Source organism: Aotus nancymaae, unplaced genomic scaffold (genome assembly GCF_030222135.1).
Source record: "Aotus nancymaae isolate 86718 unplaced genomic scaffold, 86718_ANA_hifiasm-v0.15.2.pri h1tg000059l, whole genome shotgun sequence".
NCBI classification, from domain to species: domain Eukaryota; kingdom Metazoa; phylum Chordata; class Mammalia; order Primates; family Aotidae; genus Aotus; species Aotus nancymaae.
In genome coordinates this window covers 8,530,277-8,545,188 of record NW_026988473.1, presented here as the reverse complement: position 1 = coordinate 8,545,188, position 14,912 = coordinate 8,530,277, and the positions used below count along the sequence as shown (strand labels likewise).

The following is a 14,912-nucleotide window of genomic DNA, read 5'->3' as shown; positions in this document are numbered from 1 at the left end:
ACCGCTCCTCCTGGGCGGGTTTACTTCCTCTCTTGGCTGCTGCAAGAGCTCCCGGAAGCTGAGGAGGCTGAAAGTCTTTCGCTTCCTTTTTCCGCCTCTTAGTCCCGCAGATTGCCAGTCAATACAGCCAATAGAAGGGCGGATTGGTACTTCCTGTTACTTGATTGGCTTAAAGTTTTGCAACCGCCCATACAAACTTGCCGAGGATTGGCTGAGCCTTCAGTTTTGAAAATCATAGATTTCGCCCGCGCTGCGGGTTCTAGTTGCTCCTTCCGTGCGGTGAGCCCCGAAGTCCCGGAGCCGAGCGGGTCTGGGCAAGCGGGGCTTCAAGCTAGGGAGACCACCGGACTCGGTTCGCAGCAGCTTTCAGGGGACGCGGCGCAGTCGAGTGAGTGCGCGTCGGCGTGGGCGTGGGGATTAGGGGGTGGTTCGCGATTTTTTCCCCCGGTCCTTTCCTCCGTCCTTGCCGATTCCGGACCAGGGTCGTAACTCCCTATCCCCGCCCCTGGCTGCCTGGGCATATGAGGGTCACCTCTTGCAAGTGGCGAGGTCGCCTGCCTTGGTTCTCGAGCCCGAGATGCTCCCCACCCCTTCCACCTAGGCCCCCAGCTTCCTAGACCATAGCCCTATCCCCTCCGCTCCCAGCTGCCTAGCACTTTGTTTTGTGCCTGCGAGGATTATTGTTGATTTGCACGCGCAGGAAGCCCGAAACCAACTGTGTTGCTTGGCTAAATAATGCCAGATGGCGTTTCTGTACAGTTAAACCCCTCTCTCAACGCCCCCGCCCCCAGCTGAGCAGCATTTTAAACTGACCATTTCCGGAGGCTGAGCCGCCCCTTGTCACTCCCCAAACCTGTTCGCTTTCAGCGGTTCAGCCCCGTTCAGCTAACATGGGTGGCTCGCGGGGCTGCCCAGAGCCAAGACTGGGCGCCTGCTTTCAGAGGTTGATATCTAGAAGGCGGAATAGCCAGTGGTTAAGGGCACAGTTTAAATCCAGGCTATGCTCTTGATTTACCGGCTGCTTTGACTTAACTTCTCTTTGCCTCAGTTTCCTCATCTGCCCATGCATATCCTCAAGGTTGTGGTGAGAATTAAATGAGATGGTGTCTGACTCGGGCATGGAGTAGGACTCAGTAAATGAGAGCAGCTGTTATGAGCTTTCTGCTCAGAGGTGTGGTAGGCGCCCAACTTACAGCACCCTCAAAAGGACAGGAGTCATAGAGGGCGATGGGTCCTCTAGTCTGGTGTATGGTGTGGAAGAAGTGTTGTAGAGAAGGACTGGAGAGTGTCTCCCTTGGTGGGCGTTGGATGCATGCTCTTTGTGTGCAGGTGCTTACATGGACTGAAGAAGAGGTTTTCGCTGCTTTTCCAAGAGCCTGATTCTTGGTACACTGACTCCTTTTTCAGGGTCACCTCTGTTTTAACGTACTGTAACCCTTTTTAAATGGCTGCGCTAGGTCTGCTTAAATCATATTTCCCCACTGAAAGAAGTCTAAATGCTTTCATGGACTTTGTGAAAGAAGCTCTCATCCACGTTGCCCTTTTGAACAAATATCTTTTAAAAAGTTAGCCAGTTTTTGCTTTTCTTTGCAAATCTTTGGCTTCCTTAAGGTTTTCTCTTTCCTGGCCTGAGGTCCTGCACTTTGCCAGGACTGTAGTCTTGGTGCAGAAGGACTAGGGGAAGCAAGAAGGATGGCAGTGAAAAGGCCTTGCCCATGACTGGCTGGCTGCAGAGTTGAGGTTTCAGCCCAAAGCCTGTACGATCCTGCCCATTTGGCCCTGACCCGATTGTTGCTGCCGTTGGCGTCTAGGAGCAGGGGTTTTAGACATGTGTTGGCCAGTTCTGACCTGTGCAGATCAAGTTTATTTGGTGTCCCTTGTGTGGTGGGAGTGAGAACCTGTAGGATGTTTATTTCTTTTCTTCTTCTTTTTTTTTTTTATCTTGAGACAGACTTTTGCTCTTGTTGCCCAGGCTGGAGTGCAATGTTGCGAACTCAGCTCACTGCAACACCACCACCCTCCCCTCTGCCCCCGTACAAGTGATTCTCCTGCCTCAGCCTCTTTAGTAGCTGGGATTAGAGGCATGGGCCAACACACCTACCTAATTTTTGTATTTTTAGTAGAGACAGGGTTTCGCCACGTTGGCCAGGCTGGTCTCAAACTCCTGACTTAAGGCAGTCCACCCGCCTCAGCCTCCCCAAAGTGCTAGGATTACAGGTGTGAGTCACCATACCTGGCCCTGTAGGATGTTTATTTCTAAGTGTAGAGCTGATGGGTGGATTAATTCATTCAACAGGTATTCCTTGTTGCCAGGCACTGCTATGCTCTGGGCATTCAATGATGAGCAAGACAGGGGCTTGCCCTCAGAGAGCAATTTTTTAGTAGGCAGAGACAGGCAGTAAGCAACAGGTAAACAAGCACACAAGTGCTATGCAGAGAATTGCAATCAATGGATGGGATCGGGGCTGGGGTTACTTTACATTGGTGGTCAGGTTTCCCTGAGGAGCTGAGATCCAAGCCGTGAGGAGTGAGCCATACAAAATGGGAGACAGTATTCCAGACACAGGGCAGAACTTGTTGAGGAAGAAAGGCTAGTGTGTCCCTGAATGAGTCCCTGAAACCTGACCTCGTGCTACGCCCCATGAGGGATCAAGGGGTCAGCAGTTTATCTCTTCCTTCCAAGGTCTTCCATTGTAAGCGGGAGGCTGAGCTGTGCATGGTTCTTGGTTTTAAAGGGGTAAATCAGTATGGTACACTGACCCAGGATGGGTCACTGCTTTGACTAGAGGCATGTAGTCTGTTGTTAGTGGCACCACCCATTCATTTGTTCTTTCTTATTTATTTATTTTTTTGAGACGGAGTCTTGCTCTTGTTACCCAGGCTGGAGTGCAGTGGTGTGATCTTGACTTACTGCAACCTCTGCCTCCTGGTTTTAGGCAATTCTGCCTCAGCCTCCCGAGTAGCTGGGACTACAGGTGTATGCCACCATGCCCAGCTAATTTTTGTATTTTTAGTAGAGACAGGGTTTCACCATGTTGGCTAGGATGACCTCGATCTCTTGACCTCGTGATCCACCTGCCTAGGCCTCCAAAGTGCTGGGATTATAGGTGTGAGCCACTGGGCCTGGCCTTTGTTCTTTCCCTCATTCACCTGTTGGGATATTTATTGAGCCCCTGCTGTGATGTAGTGGAATATGGTTGTCTCTTGGTATCCTTCAGGGGATTGGTTTCAGGACCTCCTCTGGATACCAAGATTCACAGCTGTTCAAGCCCCTGATATAAAATGACATAGTTTTTACATATAACCTGCACACATCCTCCTATATACTTTGTATCTCCACATTACTTATAACACCTAATGTGATGTAAAAGCTATGCAAATAGTTGTTATACTGTATTATTAGGGGATAATGACGAGGGGAAAGAGTCTATACATGTTCGGTACAGATGCGGCTGCAACTTTTTTTCAAATATTTTCCACTGGTGGTTAGTTGCATCTATAGATGTGGGACTTACAGGTATTGGGGGGCTGACTATACCTTTTCCTTGCTTGAGGTTTTTGTAATGGTTATGGAGGTGTTTTTGTTTCTGAGACAGTCTTGCTGTGATGCCCAGGCTGGAATGCAAAGGTGCGATCTTGGCTCACTACAACCTCTGCTTCCCGGGTTCAAGCGATTCTCTTGCCTCAGGCTCCCAAGTAGCTGGGATTGCAAGTGCACACCGTGATGCCTGGCTAATTTTTTTGTAATTTTAGTAGAGACAGGGTTTCGCTATGTTGGCCAGGCTGGGCCTGAACTCCTGACCTCAAATGATCCACCTGCCTTGGCCTCGCAAAGTGCTGGGATTACAGGTGTGAGCCACCGCACCCGGCCTGTTAACAAGTTTTAAGGAGGATACCAGAGCTGCTAAGTTTTATAAGAAAGTGGGAAAAAACTGTTTTTGTGTTTTCCCTTGCTCAATGTTGGTAGGCAAGATTTCTTTTTTTTTTTTCTTTTTTTGAAACAGAGTCTCACTCTTTTGCCAGGCACCAGGCTGGAGTGCAGTGGCGTGATCTCGGCTCACTGCAACCTCTGCCTCCCAGCTTCAAGCAATTCTGCCTCAGCCTCCCAAGTAGTTGGGACTACAGGCATGAGCCACCACGGCCAGCTAATTTTTGTATTTTTAGTAGAGGCGGGGTTTAGTTGGCCAGGATGGTCTCGATCTCTTGACCTCGTGATCTGCCCGCCTTGGCCTCCCAAAGTGCTGGGATTACAGGCGTGAGCCACCGCACCCGGCTGGCAAAATTTCTTAAAAGCAAGACACTGCTTACTGTTCCCGTCATGTTCTATTTATGCTCCATTTGGAGGGCATTTCAGCTCAAGGGAGAGGAGTGTGGGTGGCCCCTTGAGGGCATGTCTCTGGATCCCTACTTTCTCATTCATTCCTTTGGAACACAGAACCCCTTCTGTCCACTGGGTTTGATGTTCTTTGGCCTGATGTCTGGAGTCAGCGTGCAGGTAGTGCAGGGTGGCTGTGTCTTATCCCTCACTTAACTGTGAGTAGTAAGAGGAGCGCCTATCAAAGAGCGAGAGCTGGACTGTGTTTGGGCAGGGAGCGAGGGGCACTGGGGTGGCAGGAAGGCAGATGACAGTGCCCTGTCATCGTAAGCCCAGAAAAGGCTATTTGTAAGGAGGACCATCAATGTCAGAATTGGCTGGGAAGTATGGACTTTTGGGATCAGTCATGCCGTGTGGGGTGGGGACAGGGAGGTATTTGAAGAGTGTAAATAGAAGGCCCCTTCTTCGTAGAAACGAGGCTAGGGGATTAATGTTTGGAATTCTGCAGCTCTGGGGAGTGGCTGTGAGCAGAGAGGGGCCCTGGTTTGGGCACTCGGTGTTCGTGGTTGTCATGGGTGGGGTGGGTATTGCAGCTTGGAGAAAGCCCCAGACCTGTACCCTGAGCCCCTAACTTGTGCCTCTTGTCGCTGCCTTCACCAGACAGAGCCACTATGGGGACGACAGCCCCAGGGCCCATTCACCTGTTGGAGCTCTGTGACCAGAAGCTCATGGAGTTTCTCTGCACCATGGACAATAAGGACTTGGTGTGGCTTGAGGAGATCCAGGAGGAGGCCAAGCGCATGTTCACCAGGTGAAGGCTGGGACCCCGTCAGGGGCTGGGGACACCAGGGTCTGTCTGGGCTGCTGTGGTCTTGGGGATACAACAGTCCCTCTTGCCTGCCTGCCTTGCAAAACAGACGGCCTGTCAGGGCTCCCTGCTGTATACTCTGTGCAGTGTGCTAGGGGCCCGATCTAGTGTCATGGGAAGAGGCAGCAGGAGATGCCGAAGTCCCTTGCCTGTTCACCATAGTTGGTGACTGGGCCTCTCAGGGTGTGGGGCTCTGGGCGTGCGCCTGGGAGCTTGCTTCCCTGATGTGTCTCTGGGAGGAATCCCTGAGTGCCCACAGGTGACTTGCACAGGGCCTTGGACAGCTCGGTTGGTGCTGGTCACCCCAGCTTGACCTGTCACTGCCAGAAATGGGCAGGGGCCAGGCTGGGTGGGAGAGGGGACCAGAGGCTCCCAGGCACCCTTGAGTGATACCCTCCTTGTGCCAAACAGAGAATTCAGCAAAGAGCCAGAGCTGATGCCCAAAACACCTTCTCAGAAGAACCGACGGAAGAAGAGACGTATTTCTTATGTTCAGGATGAAAACAGGGACCCCATCAGGAAAAGGTAGGAAGGGCAGGGGGAGCGTGAGCTGGGCACTGGGCTCTGCGGAGGCTTGGTGCCGTCTGGGAAGAGTTTCATTCCGAAGGTGTTGATTTGGAAGTAGCAGCCTGTAGGAGGGGCGGTGGGTACCGCCGCGGGTACTGTGTGGGCCATGCTGAGAGGGATTGGGATGCCATCGGGAACTGTAGCATGACCCAAGACCCTGGAGTCCAGAGCTGTGGCTGTGTGTTGGGAGTGGTGGTGTTTGATCTGGGCCCTGGAGGATGGGAAAGAGAAGCCGACCTTCTGTTAGGTGAGAGTGACCAGGGGTGCGGCCCACCCAGCTTGTCCCCACCCTCATATTGTCATGCTTGTTTTGGTCCCCGTCAGGAATGACTGGGGCTGCAGAGTGCTAGGGAAACAGACTGGGTCTAGGGGTTAGGCCTGGGTGTGAACCTCAGCTCTGCCCTTAGCAGAACATTATGGCTTTGAATTGAATTTCTGCCTCTCTGAGCCTCCATTCCTCACGCCTAAGATGGGGATAGTGGTCCCTACCTCTCAGGGGTGTGCTTTGGATTAAGGGAGAGCGTGTGTAAGGCTTTCAATGGGGGCTCGGTGCGGTGTGACTTAAGTCAGCCGGAGGTTTGGATGAATATAATCTTCATAGCCGGTTCTGTGAGGACTGTGGCATGATCCCCAGTTTACAGTTACGAGACTGAGGCTCAGACAAGAATGGCCTCATGGCTAGAGGTCACAGAGTCTGGGCTGGAACCCAGATCTCTTGTCTTCAGATTTTCTCATCATACTCCATCCAAGCTGGTGGCTCTTGGGGAGACTGGGGTGCCACCCTGTCCTTCTGTCCGTCAGCCTCTGTCCTGCTGCCTCTGCCAGGTTATCCCGCAGAAAGTCTCGGAGCAGTCAGCTGAGCTCCCGTCGTCTCCGCAGCAAGGACAGTGTGGAGAAGCTGGCCACAATGGTGGGGGAGAATGGCTCCGTCCTACGGCGTGTAACCCGTGCTACGGCTGCAGCTGCCGTGGCCACCTTGACATTGACTGCACCTTCGCCCACCCCTGAGTCTCCCACGATGCTGACCAAGAAGCCTGAGAATAGCCGTGCCCAGTGCCAGCTGGTGCCCATGGTGGAGATTGGCAACAGCGAGCGCCAGAATGCTGAACAGCACCTCACCCAGCTCATGTCTGCCCAGCCTCTGCCTCATGCTCTGTCTCCAACTCCAGCACCAGCCTCCGAGGGCATCCTGACATCGGATGAGGAATCAACACCCAAGAAGTCAAAGGCCAAGATACTGGAGTCTGTCACAGTGAGCTCCCTGATGGCTACACCCCAGGACCCCAAGGGTCGAGGAGTCGGGACCGGGCGGTCTGTGTCCAAGCTCAGGATTGCAAAGGTCTCCCCTGGCCCACGGGACTCGCCGGGCTCTCCAGACTCTCAATGGCAGGAGCGGGTGCTGGCTCCCATCCTGCCGGATAACTTCTCCATGCCCATGGGCTCCGGTGCCAACTCTCGGCCGGTGCAGCACAGCCTGATCGCCCCATCCTCCCCAAATCCCCAAGTGTCAGCCCAAAAGTACTCTCCGGTGGCCAAACAGGAAAGTGTTGTCTGCAGGGCAAGCAGAAGACTTGCCAAGAAGACTGCCGAAGAGCCGGCTCCCTCTGGCCGCATCATCTGTGAGTTGGGGGGCTTGGCGATGGTGGGGTGTGGCTGGTGGTCGTTGGTGTCAGGCTCAGATGGAGGGTTTCTGAGTCACCATCTAGCGAGGAGCTGTCCAGAGGACTTTCTGCAGTGAGATGGATGTTCCACATCTGGGCTGTCCTGGGCGGTAGCCACTAACTGGCCTCATCTGGCGATCGCATCCTCAAAATGTGGCTAGTCTGATTGAGAAACTGAATTTTAAATTGTATTGCATATAATTAATTTAGATTTAAATAATTACATGTAGCTAGTGGCTGCCGCATTGGACGGTGCAGATCTGACCCAGCGTACTTGCTTTACAAGTGAGGAAGCTGAGATTCAGGGAGGTTGGCCACTGTGTGGCCGTGGTTACTGGCCGTGTTGAGGCTGGAGCTTGGGCCTCTTCCCTGGGCCCAGCTCATTCCTCCCATCCCTGTGCTGCAGAGGCTGCTGAAATTCACCAGATTTGTGCGCCACCCGTTGGTGACACTGTTTGGTCTGGAGGAGGGAATTCTCACGGCAGCAGGCTCCTTCCAGGAGAATGGATGACTGGGCATCTGATGGGAGGCAGGAGGGGGAACCAAGTTGCTTCTGGAGCTGGCTGGCCTTCGTCTGAGTGCCAGCTCAGCCATTCACCCAGCCCGCAGCCTTGGGCAGGTCCTGGCAACTTCATGGGCCTCCGTTCCTTGCCTGTCAACTGGTGCTAATAGCATCACTTCAAACAGTCATTGTGAGGTTTTCTTTGGTTTCCCCATACAGGGAGTTTAGAAGGGTTCCTGGCTTATAGGAGGGGCTTGATGACGTTAGCTGCTCTCTCAGATGTCAGCTTAGGGGGCCGTCGCCCACTGGAGCGGGTGTCAGGCGGGGCGGGCTGGCTGCATGAGGAGGTGAGGTCTGAGCTGGGAGGGTTCTGAAGGATGGCTGTGCTTTTGCTAAGTGGGAAAAATGCAGGCATATGCATTCCTGGCTGAGGGAACAGCTTGTACAAGGACCTGATGCCTAAAGCAGCAAGTGATGGGTGTCTGGGGCTCATGTGTCACACAGGAGCTTGAACTTGACCCTACTGAAGCAAAAGAAGTGGCCTGATGATGAGGAAGGGAGGGAGGCAGGGAGACCAGGTAGGAGGCTGCCGTCAGGATGCAGGCAGAGGATGGGCAAAGCAGTGGATTGGTGGCAAGGATAGGCCAGGATTTATCTTTTTTTTTTTTTTTTTTTTTTTTGAGACAGAGTCTTGCTCTGTTGTCCAGGCTGGAGTACAGTGGCACTATCTTGGCTCACAGCGACCTCTGCATCTCAGGTTTAAGCAATTCTCCTACCTCAGCCTCGAGTAGCAGGGATTACAAGTGCCTGCCACTACGCCTGGCTAATTTTTGTTTTTTTAGTAGAGATGGGTTTTCACCATGTTGGCCAGGCTGGTTTCGAACTCCTGACCTCAAGTGATCCACCTGCCTTAGCCCTCCCAAGGTGCTGGGATTATAGGCGTGAGCCACTGTACCCAGCCCAGGTTTTATCTTAACACATATGAAACAGTAGCTGGCATCTGCCTGGCACTTTAAAATTTATAAAAGGAAAGGTTATCTCATTTGGTCCTTGCAGCAGCACTGTTAGCTTGTTAGGACTTTTTCACTTTACAGAGGAGGAAACTGAGGCTTCATGAGGCCATGGAGTCTGTAAATCGGGAAGCTGAGGCTTGAGCACTGTATGTTTCATTCTGTCCGGAAAGGCAGATGCTTGCAGAAGAGGCTTTGTGCAAGGCCCCAGGGCAGGGCCTGTCAGGCAGGGGAGGGCACCTCACCTTGGCAGCTTTGTCTCGGCCTGAGTCACACTGCCTGGGGAAGGGCCTGCTCCAGGGTTTGGGGAGACACAGTCTGGGGCATGCGCAGATGTGCAGTCTGGCACACTGTCTATTTCTGGATTCTCAGAAGGACCTAAATGGTTCTGATCTGTTTTGGAGATTTTCTCAGGCCTGGATCTGATCCTGGGAAGGGGCCCAAGGGGACAGGTGAGCCTGGATCTGTAGAGGGAGGGCCAGGCGGGGTTGCAGAGACTCTGGAGACCTTTGGAGCAGACACCCGGATCTGCAGCTCTCATGCCTGTCCGTCACTCTTCCCTCTCCATCTATCGTTTTCCTGCCCATGAATGGGCTTTTGATTTGACTGGTGCATGTGACCCAGGTCTGTCTGACTCCAAGCCCAGCGTCATCTCTCTTCTTAAGGTGGGAGGAGGAGAGAGAGAAGGACACAGAATCTAGGATCTGGAGTCACAGGCACTGGATGACCTTGGGCACACCCCTTCTCTCCACCTCAGTTTCTGTCTCTGTGAAGTGGTGATAACACTTGCTTTGCATGTGAATAGAGAACTCATCTTCGTGCTTGGGTATAGTGGATGCTCAGTGCATCTTATTTAAGCCAAAGAAATGATAAAACTGACCAACGGCTGACGCTCAGGTGTGACAAGGCTGACCCCTATCAATGGAGCTGCAAGGGTGTCAGGGTGTGCGGCGGTGACAGGGAGGAGGTTTCCCCAGGCTCTTCCCGCCAGCAGGCTCTGCGGGGAGTGGCTCTTGGGCAGCTCAGACGTGAGGTCTTGGTTTGGGTTTTCCCCAGGAGCAGCCCTTGATCACAAGGATTTGAGTGCAATTCATTAATTTTTGGGAAATTAACAAATTTAATTTCCCAAAATTAAATTCGGGAGGGGAAAGAAACACCTGAAGCAGAGGAATGGGGATGTGAGACAGGAAAAAAAGCCAACAGTCAGGGTGGGCGCAGGGGGCCTCTGGAAGTCAGTGTGGGGCCCTGGGGCATGGAACAGCTGGGTGTAGGCAGGAATCCCCTGCCTCCTGGCCTGGCGTATACCTGCCAGAGGGGACTGTCGGGCAGCAGTTCTGAGTGGATAGGAAGGGACAGGCCCGCTGCCTCAGGGCTCCTCCTTGGGGCTCCCAGCCACCTCTGCACTGGAGAACAGCCCTTCTGTCCCTCTGCCAGGACTTAGGCCACTTCCCTACCAGCTCTGAGACCTGAATGGCATGCAAATGGCATTTAACATTCCAGAGAATTCCTGTGCTGGGGGGATAGCCATGCAGTCATGTGAGCGTCTTCATCAGGGAGCACGTGAGCTGGGATGAGATGGCATGAGGAGATGAGGGGGACGTATCCTCTGGGTATAGACCCCTCAAATGGGGGTGATCACCACCCGTGACTGTCATCCTGGCCCTGCAGCTGCTCCCGCCACCTCCCCAAACCTGGCTACTACACCCAGGAAAGATCCCAGCTTCCCTTCCCTGTGCCTGGCCTGTTGTCTTCCCTCTTTTCCTGAGACCCTGTTCGTCCCAGTCTCCTGCCGGCTGCCTCCCAGCCTGACCGCTGGCCACACTCCCATGGCTCAGGACGCGCCAGCTCAGCTACCTTCTCTCCATTCCCCAAAAGAGCCTCTTTTTTCCTGCCTTGTGGCCTTGGCCCTCCTCCTCCCTAGACCAGTGGCACTGGGAATAGGCATGCTCCCAGCTAGGAAGAAGTCGGGACATGAAGCTAGCAGCTGTGGTGAGGATGCCAGGGTGAGTGCTGAGGGTGAGGGTCCTGGGCTTCCTGTTTTACAAATGATTGAGCCTCAGCCTCAAAAAGCTTTTGACAGCCTGGATAACATGGCCAAACCCTTTCTCTACGAAAAAGGAAAAAATTAGCCAGGTATGGTGGCTTGTGCCTGTAGTGCCAGCTACTCAGGAGGCAGAGGTGAGAGGATTGCTTGAACCCAGGAGGTCAAGGCTCAATGAGCTGAGATTGCGCCGCTGCACTCCAGCCTGGGTGGAAGAGTGAGACCCTGTTTAAAAAAAAAAGCTTTTGATTATAAGGTCGTATCTACTGATAGTTATTGTATTAGAAATTGAAACTGGAGTTTAAAAGTATTTTAAATATGTATTAATATTTTTATATAAATATTTAGTACTTTAATGTAAAGATTTAAAAATATTATTTAATATTTTAACACTACAAAATGTAAATACCAAGCCCAACACCTGTTTACATTAAGACTTTTTATGAAAAAATAACTTTTCCAAAGTAAAAATGTACTGAGGAGACTGGCATTATTCTACACTTTGCACATCTCTTTATTGGGTGGCTTTAAAGAAGCGTTCTGTGTTTGATCTGTTGCACTGTGCTGTTTGGGTTAAAGTAGTTGAAGAACATCTGGTCTCACACAGCCGTATAGTTGGGAAAGGGAGGAGTATCTTAATAGCTTTTTCAGATAATCGTGCATATTCTTTGTTATTAAGACCAGTACAAGAAGTGATAGTTCTTAAAGGTTTGTTGTGATAGGGAATCTGAAACCACATCGTTGATGCCGCATGAATCTACCGTGCGCTTTTATTTTCTTTTTGAGACGGAGTCTTGCTCTGTTGCCCAGGCTAGGGTGTAATGGCTTGATCTCGGCTCACTGCAACCTCTGCCTCCTGGTTCAAGCGATTCTCCTTTCTCAGCCTCCCGAGTAACTGAGATTACAGGTGCCTGCCAATACCCAACTAATTTTTGTATTTTTAGTGGAGACGGGGTTTCACCATATTGGCTAGGCTGGTCTCAAACTCCTGACCTCAAATGATCTGTCCTCCTCTGCCTCTCAAAGTGCTGGGATTACAGGCATGAGCCACCATGCCCAGCTGCACTTTGAATGGGTTTTTTTTTTTGAGATGGAGTTTCGCTCTTGTTACCCAGGCTGGAGTGCAATGGCACGATCTCGGCTCACCGCAACCTCCGCCTCCTGGGTTCAAGCAATTCTCCTGCCTCAGCCTCCTGAGTAGTTGGGACTACAGGTGTGCACCACCATGCCCAGCTAATTTTTGTATTTTTAGTGGAGACGGGGTTTCACCATGTTGACCAGGATGGTCTTGATCTCTTGACCTCGTGAGCCACCGCGCCCGGCCTTGAATGGGTCTTTTAGCTGTGTGTGATTTCATAACCTCATATACTCATCATTTGGAAAATATTGTTTCACTAAGTTATGCATGTCTGCCAAGTGTTGACACCCTTCGTTATATAATATCCTAAAAAAGCACATCTGTTTCTGACCTAATCAGAAAAGTCCTTAGGTACTAGGGTGCTGTGACACTGCTGGTGGTAGATACCCGCTTTTCAAAATTCTACGTTTGGATGTTTTTGGCTCAGTTTTTAAATTATTGTCAGCACATGTTGTTTTATTTTTGTGATGAATTCACTTTATTGACTTGTAAGAAAATGTCTTCCAGATACCCAAGTTTGAATAACCGTTGTCTGTCGGTCATTCTTTTAATTATTAATAGTATTCCAGGTAAAAAAGTGGCTAATGCAGCTGGCAGCTTAAGAGACAAGCACTTTTCATGGAGAGTTGGGTTTGCAGCAACAGGCTCTCTGCACATTTCCCACTTCAGCACACAGAAGAGGAGAATAGTATGTACTTGAATTTAGATTTAGTAAAATTAGTACTTTTGCAGGCGCGGTGGCTCACACCTGTAATCCCAGCACTTTGGGAGGCTGAGCCAGGTGGATCACTTGAAGACGAGTTCGAGACCAGCCTGGCCAACATAGCAAAACCCCCTCTCTACTAAAAATACAAAAAATTAGCTGGCTGTGGTGGTATGTGCCTGTAATTCCAGCTACTTGGGAGACTGAGGTCCAAGAATTGCTTGAACCCAGGAGGTGGAGGTTGCAGTGAGCTGCGATTGCTCAACTGCATTCAGCCTGAGCGACAGAGTGAGATTCTGTCTCAAAAAAAAATGAGTACCTTTTACGTCTTCATCAAGGACATTGTCCAGTGAAACTGGACATCTGTTCTTCCTGTGAATGTGGTCCGAGGATAGTGTTTGATGCTCTGGCCTTGACGGGGGCTGAGGCTTCAGCAGCTTCTTCCTCGTTGCTTTTGTGCTATCAGGCCAAATGTCAACACAGTGAAAGGGGAAAGTAACATTTTAGCATCAAAATGAAAATAGCTATGACCTCATGGATGCCCCAAGGATCTCAAGGATGTCCAGGGGTCAGAGGATACAAACTGAGAACCACTGGTCTGGATGTCCTCCTCCTTTGCCTATAAACTCCCGTTCCGCAGCGGATCCTCCAGGCCAGCTCGGGTCCCCTTGTCATAGGCTTTTAACTCTCTGTTCTGGACCAGGTGTGGTGGCTCACGCCTGTAATCCTAGCCCTTTGAGAGGCCAAGGCGGGCGGATCACTTGAGGTCAGGAGTTCGAGACCAGCCTGGCCAACATGGTGAAACCCCGTCTCTACTAACAATACAAAATTAGCTGGAAATCGCTTGAACCCGGGACGTGGTGAGCCCAGATCGTTCCACTGTACTCCAGCCTGGGCAACAGAGCGAGACTCCGTCTCATAAAAAAGAAAAAAAATTCCTCTGCCCTGTTCCATTATTCCCCGTGTCAGTGTTGTTGATAGGACTATTTGATGATTGCTATCGAGACCAGATAGTGGTTCTGTTTTGCTCACCATTGGGTCCCTGGGGCCTGGCCCAGGTCCCAGTACACTGTAGGCACTTGATGAATATTTGTTGACAGAATAAGCCGCTTTGTGTTGGGCCCCATGCTGGGAGTTGGGGGCCTGGAGCTGCAACAGACATTGTTCCTCTTCTCCAGATATTCCCAGCCTGGTGAAAGTGCCCAGCCGTGCTCTCAGATGGGCATGTGAATCCCATCTGGGAAGCAGCAGGGGACATGAAGCCAGCAGCTCCGATGGAGACACTGGGATGAGTGCTGAGGGGAGGGGCCTGGGCACGTGGGGCCTCTGTGGCTAGTGATGGGAGCAGTGGCCAGGCCCCTGCTGGAACCTGGTTCCCTGGACCCCTTAGAGTGGGACCTATGTGGTTTCTGATGAGATTGTTTGTGCATCTCTTTTCCCCCTCAGGTCACAGTTACCTGGAGAGGCTCCTGAATGTTGAGGTGCCCCAGAAACTTGGGTGAGTTCAGTTCCGGGGCTTTGCAGGTGGGCAGGGCACCCCTGGACAGGGAGCCGAGGTGAGCAGCAGGGCTGGAAGCAATTCCTGGGGATAAGTCTTCCCTGCTGAGCCCTGGCTGCCCACGGGCTGCCCCTGTCCCCTGTCAGACCAGGCATTTAGTGACATGGGTGTTGGCTGCCCGGTCTTCCTGCAGTGCCCGTCAGCGGTGCTGGTTGCCCTGGCCAGACCTGACCCTGGGGCATGAGCTCCAGAGGTTGTGGGTGAGGCGGAGCTGCCAGGAAGAGCTACATTCCAACTGGGTGGGGTGGGATGGGGGTACTCCAGGTTTACACCTAATGCTGCTTTGGGCCAGGACACAGACTCCTTTTCTTGGAGGCCATGTCCTGCCATCATGAAAACTAGCCCCTCCCTCCTTGCTACAGAGCAAGGGTTTGTTCTTGAGATGGGGAACAGGGTGACTGGGTGAACCTGCTGGCCTTGCTGGCCCCATGGTGAATGGAGAACAGACCACAAAGGAGATGCAGCTCACCTGGGCCCAAGACGGGGTGGCAGAGCTGAGGAGGGGGCTCACATCCTGTCAGCCCTGCGGTGGGATGGCAGTGGGATGAA

At 52.0% G+C, this 14,912-nt stretch overlaps 1 protein-coding gene across 7 annotated transcripts in view; it reads left to right on the top strand.

The window, feature by feature from the left end:
• Window positions 1-234: 234 nt before the first annotated feature.
• INCENP (inner centromere protein) overlaps window positions 235-14,912 on the top strand; it is a 31,304-nt gene continuing 16,626 nt past the window's right edge. For 5 of the 7 annotated variants that reach the window (XM_012454409.3, XM_012454407.2, XM_012454408.2 and 2 more), the window contains exons 1-5: window positions 241-388; window positions 4,976-5,126; window positions 5,595-5,708; window positions 6,576-7,369; window positions 14,252-14,303. In XM_012454409.3, coding sequence (XP_012309832.2) covers window positions 4,987-5,126; window positions 5,595-5,708; window positions 6,576-7,369; window positions 14,252-14,303 — 1,100 coding nt within the window. In that variant the 5' untranslated portion in view covers window positions 241-388; window positions 4,976-4,986. Of the gene's footprint in view, window positions 389-4,975; window positions 5,127-5,594; window positions 5,709-6,575; window positions 7,370-14,251; window positions 14,304-14,912 lie in introns of all 7 variants that reach the window. The other 2 variants (XM_012454412.2, XM_012454411.2) reach the window with 1 other exon arrangement.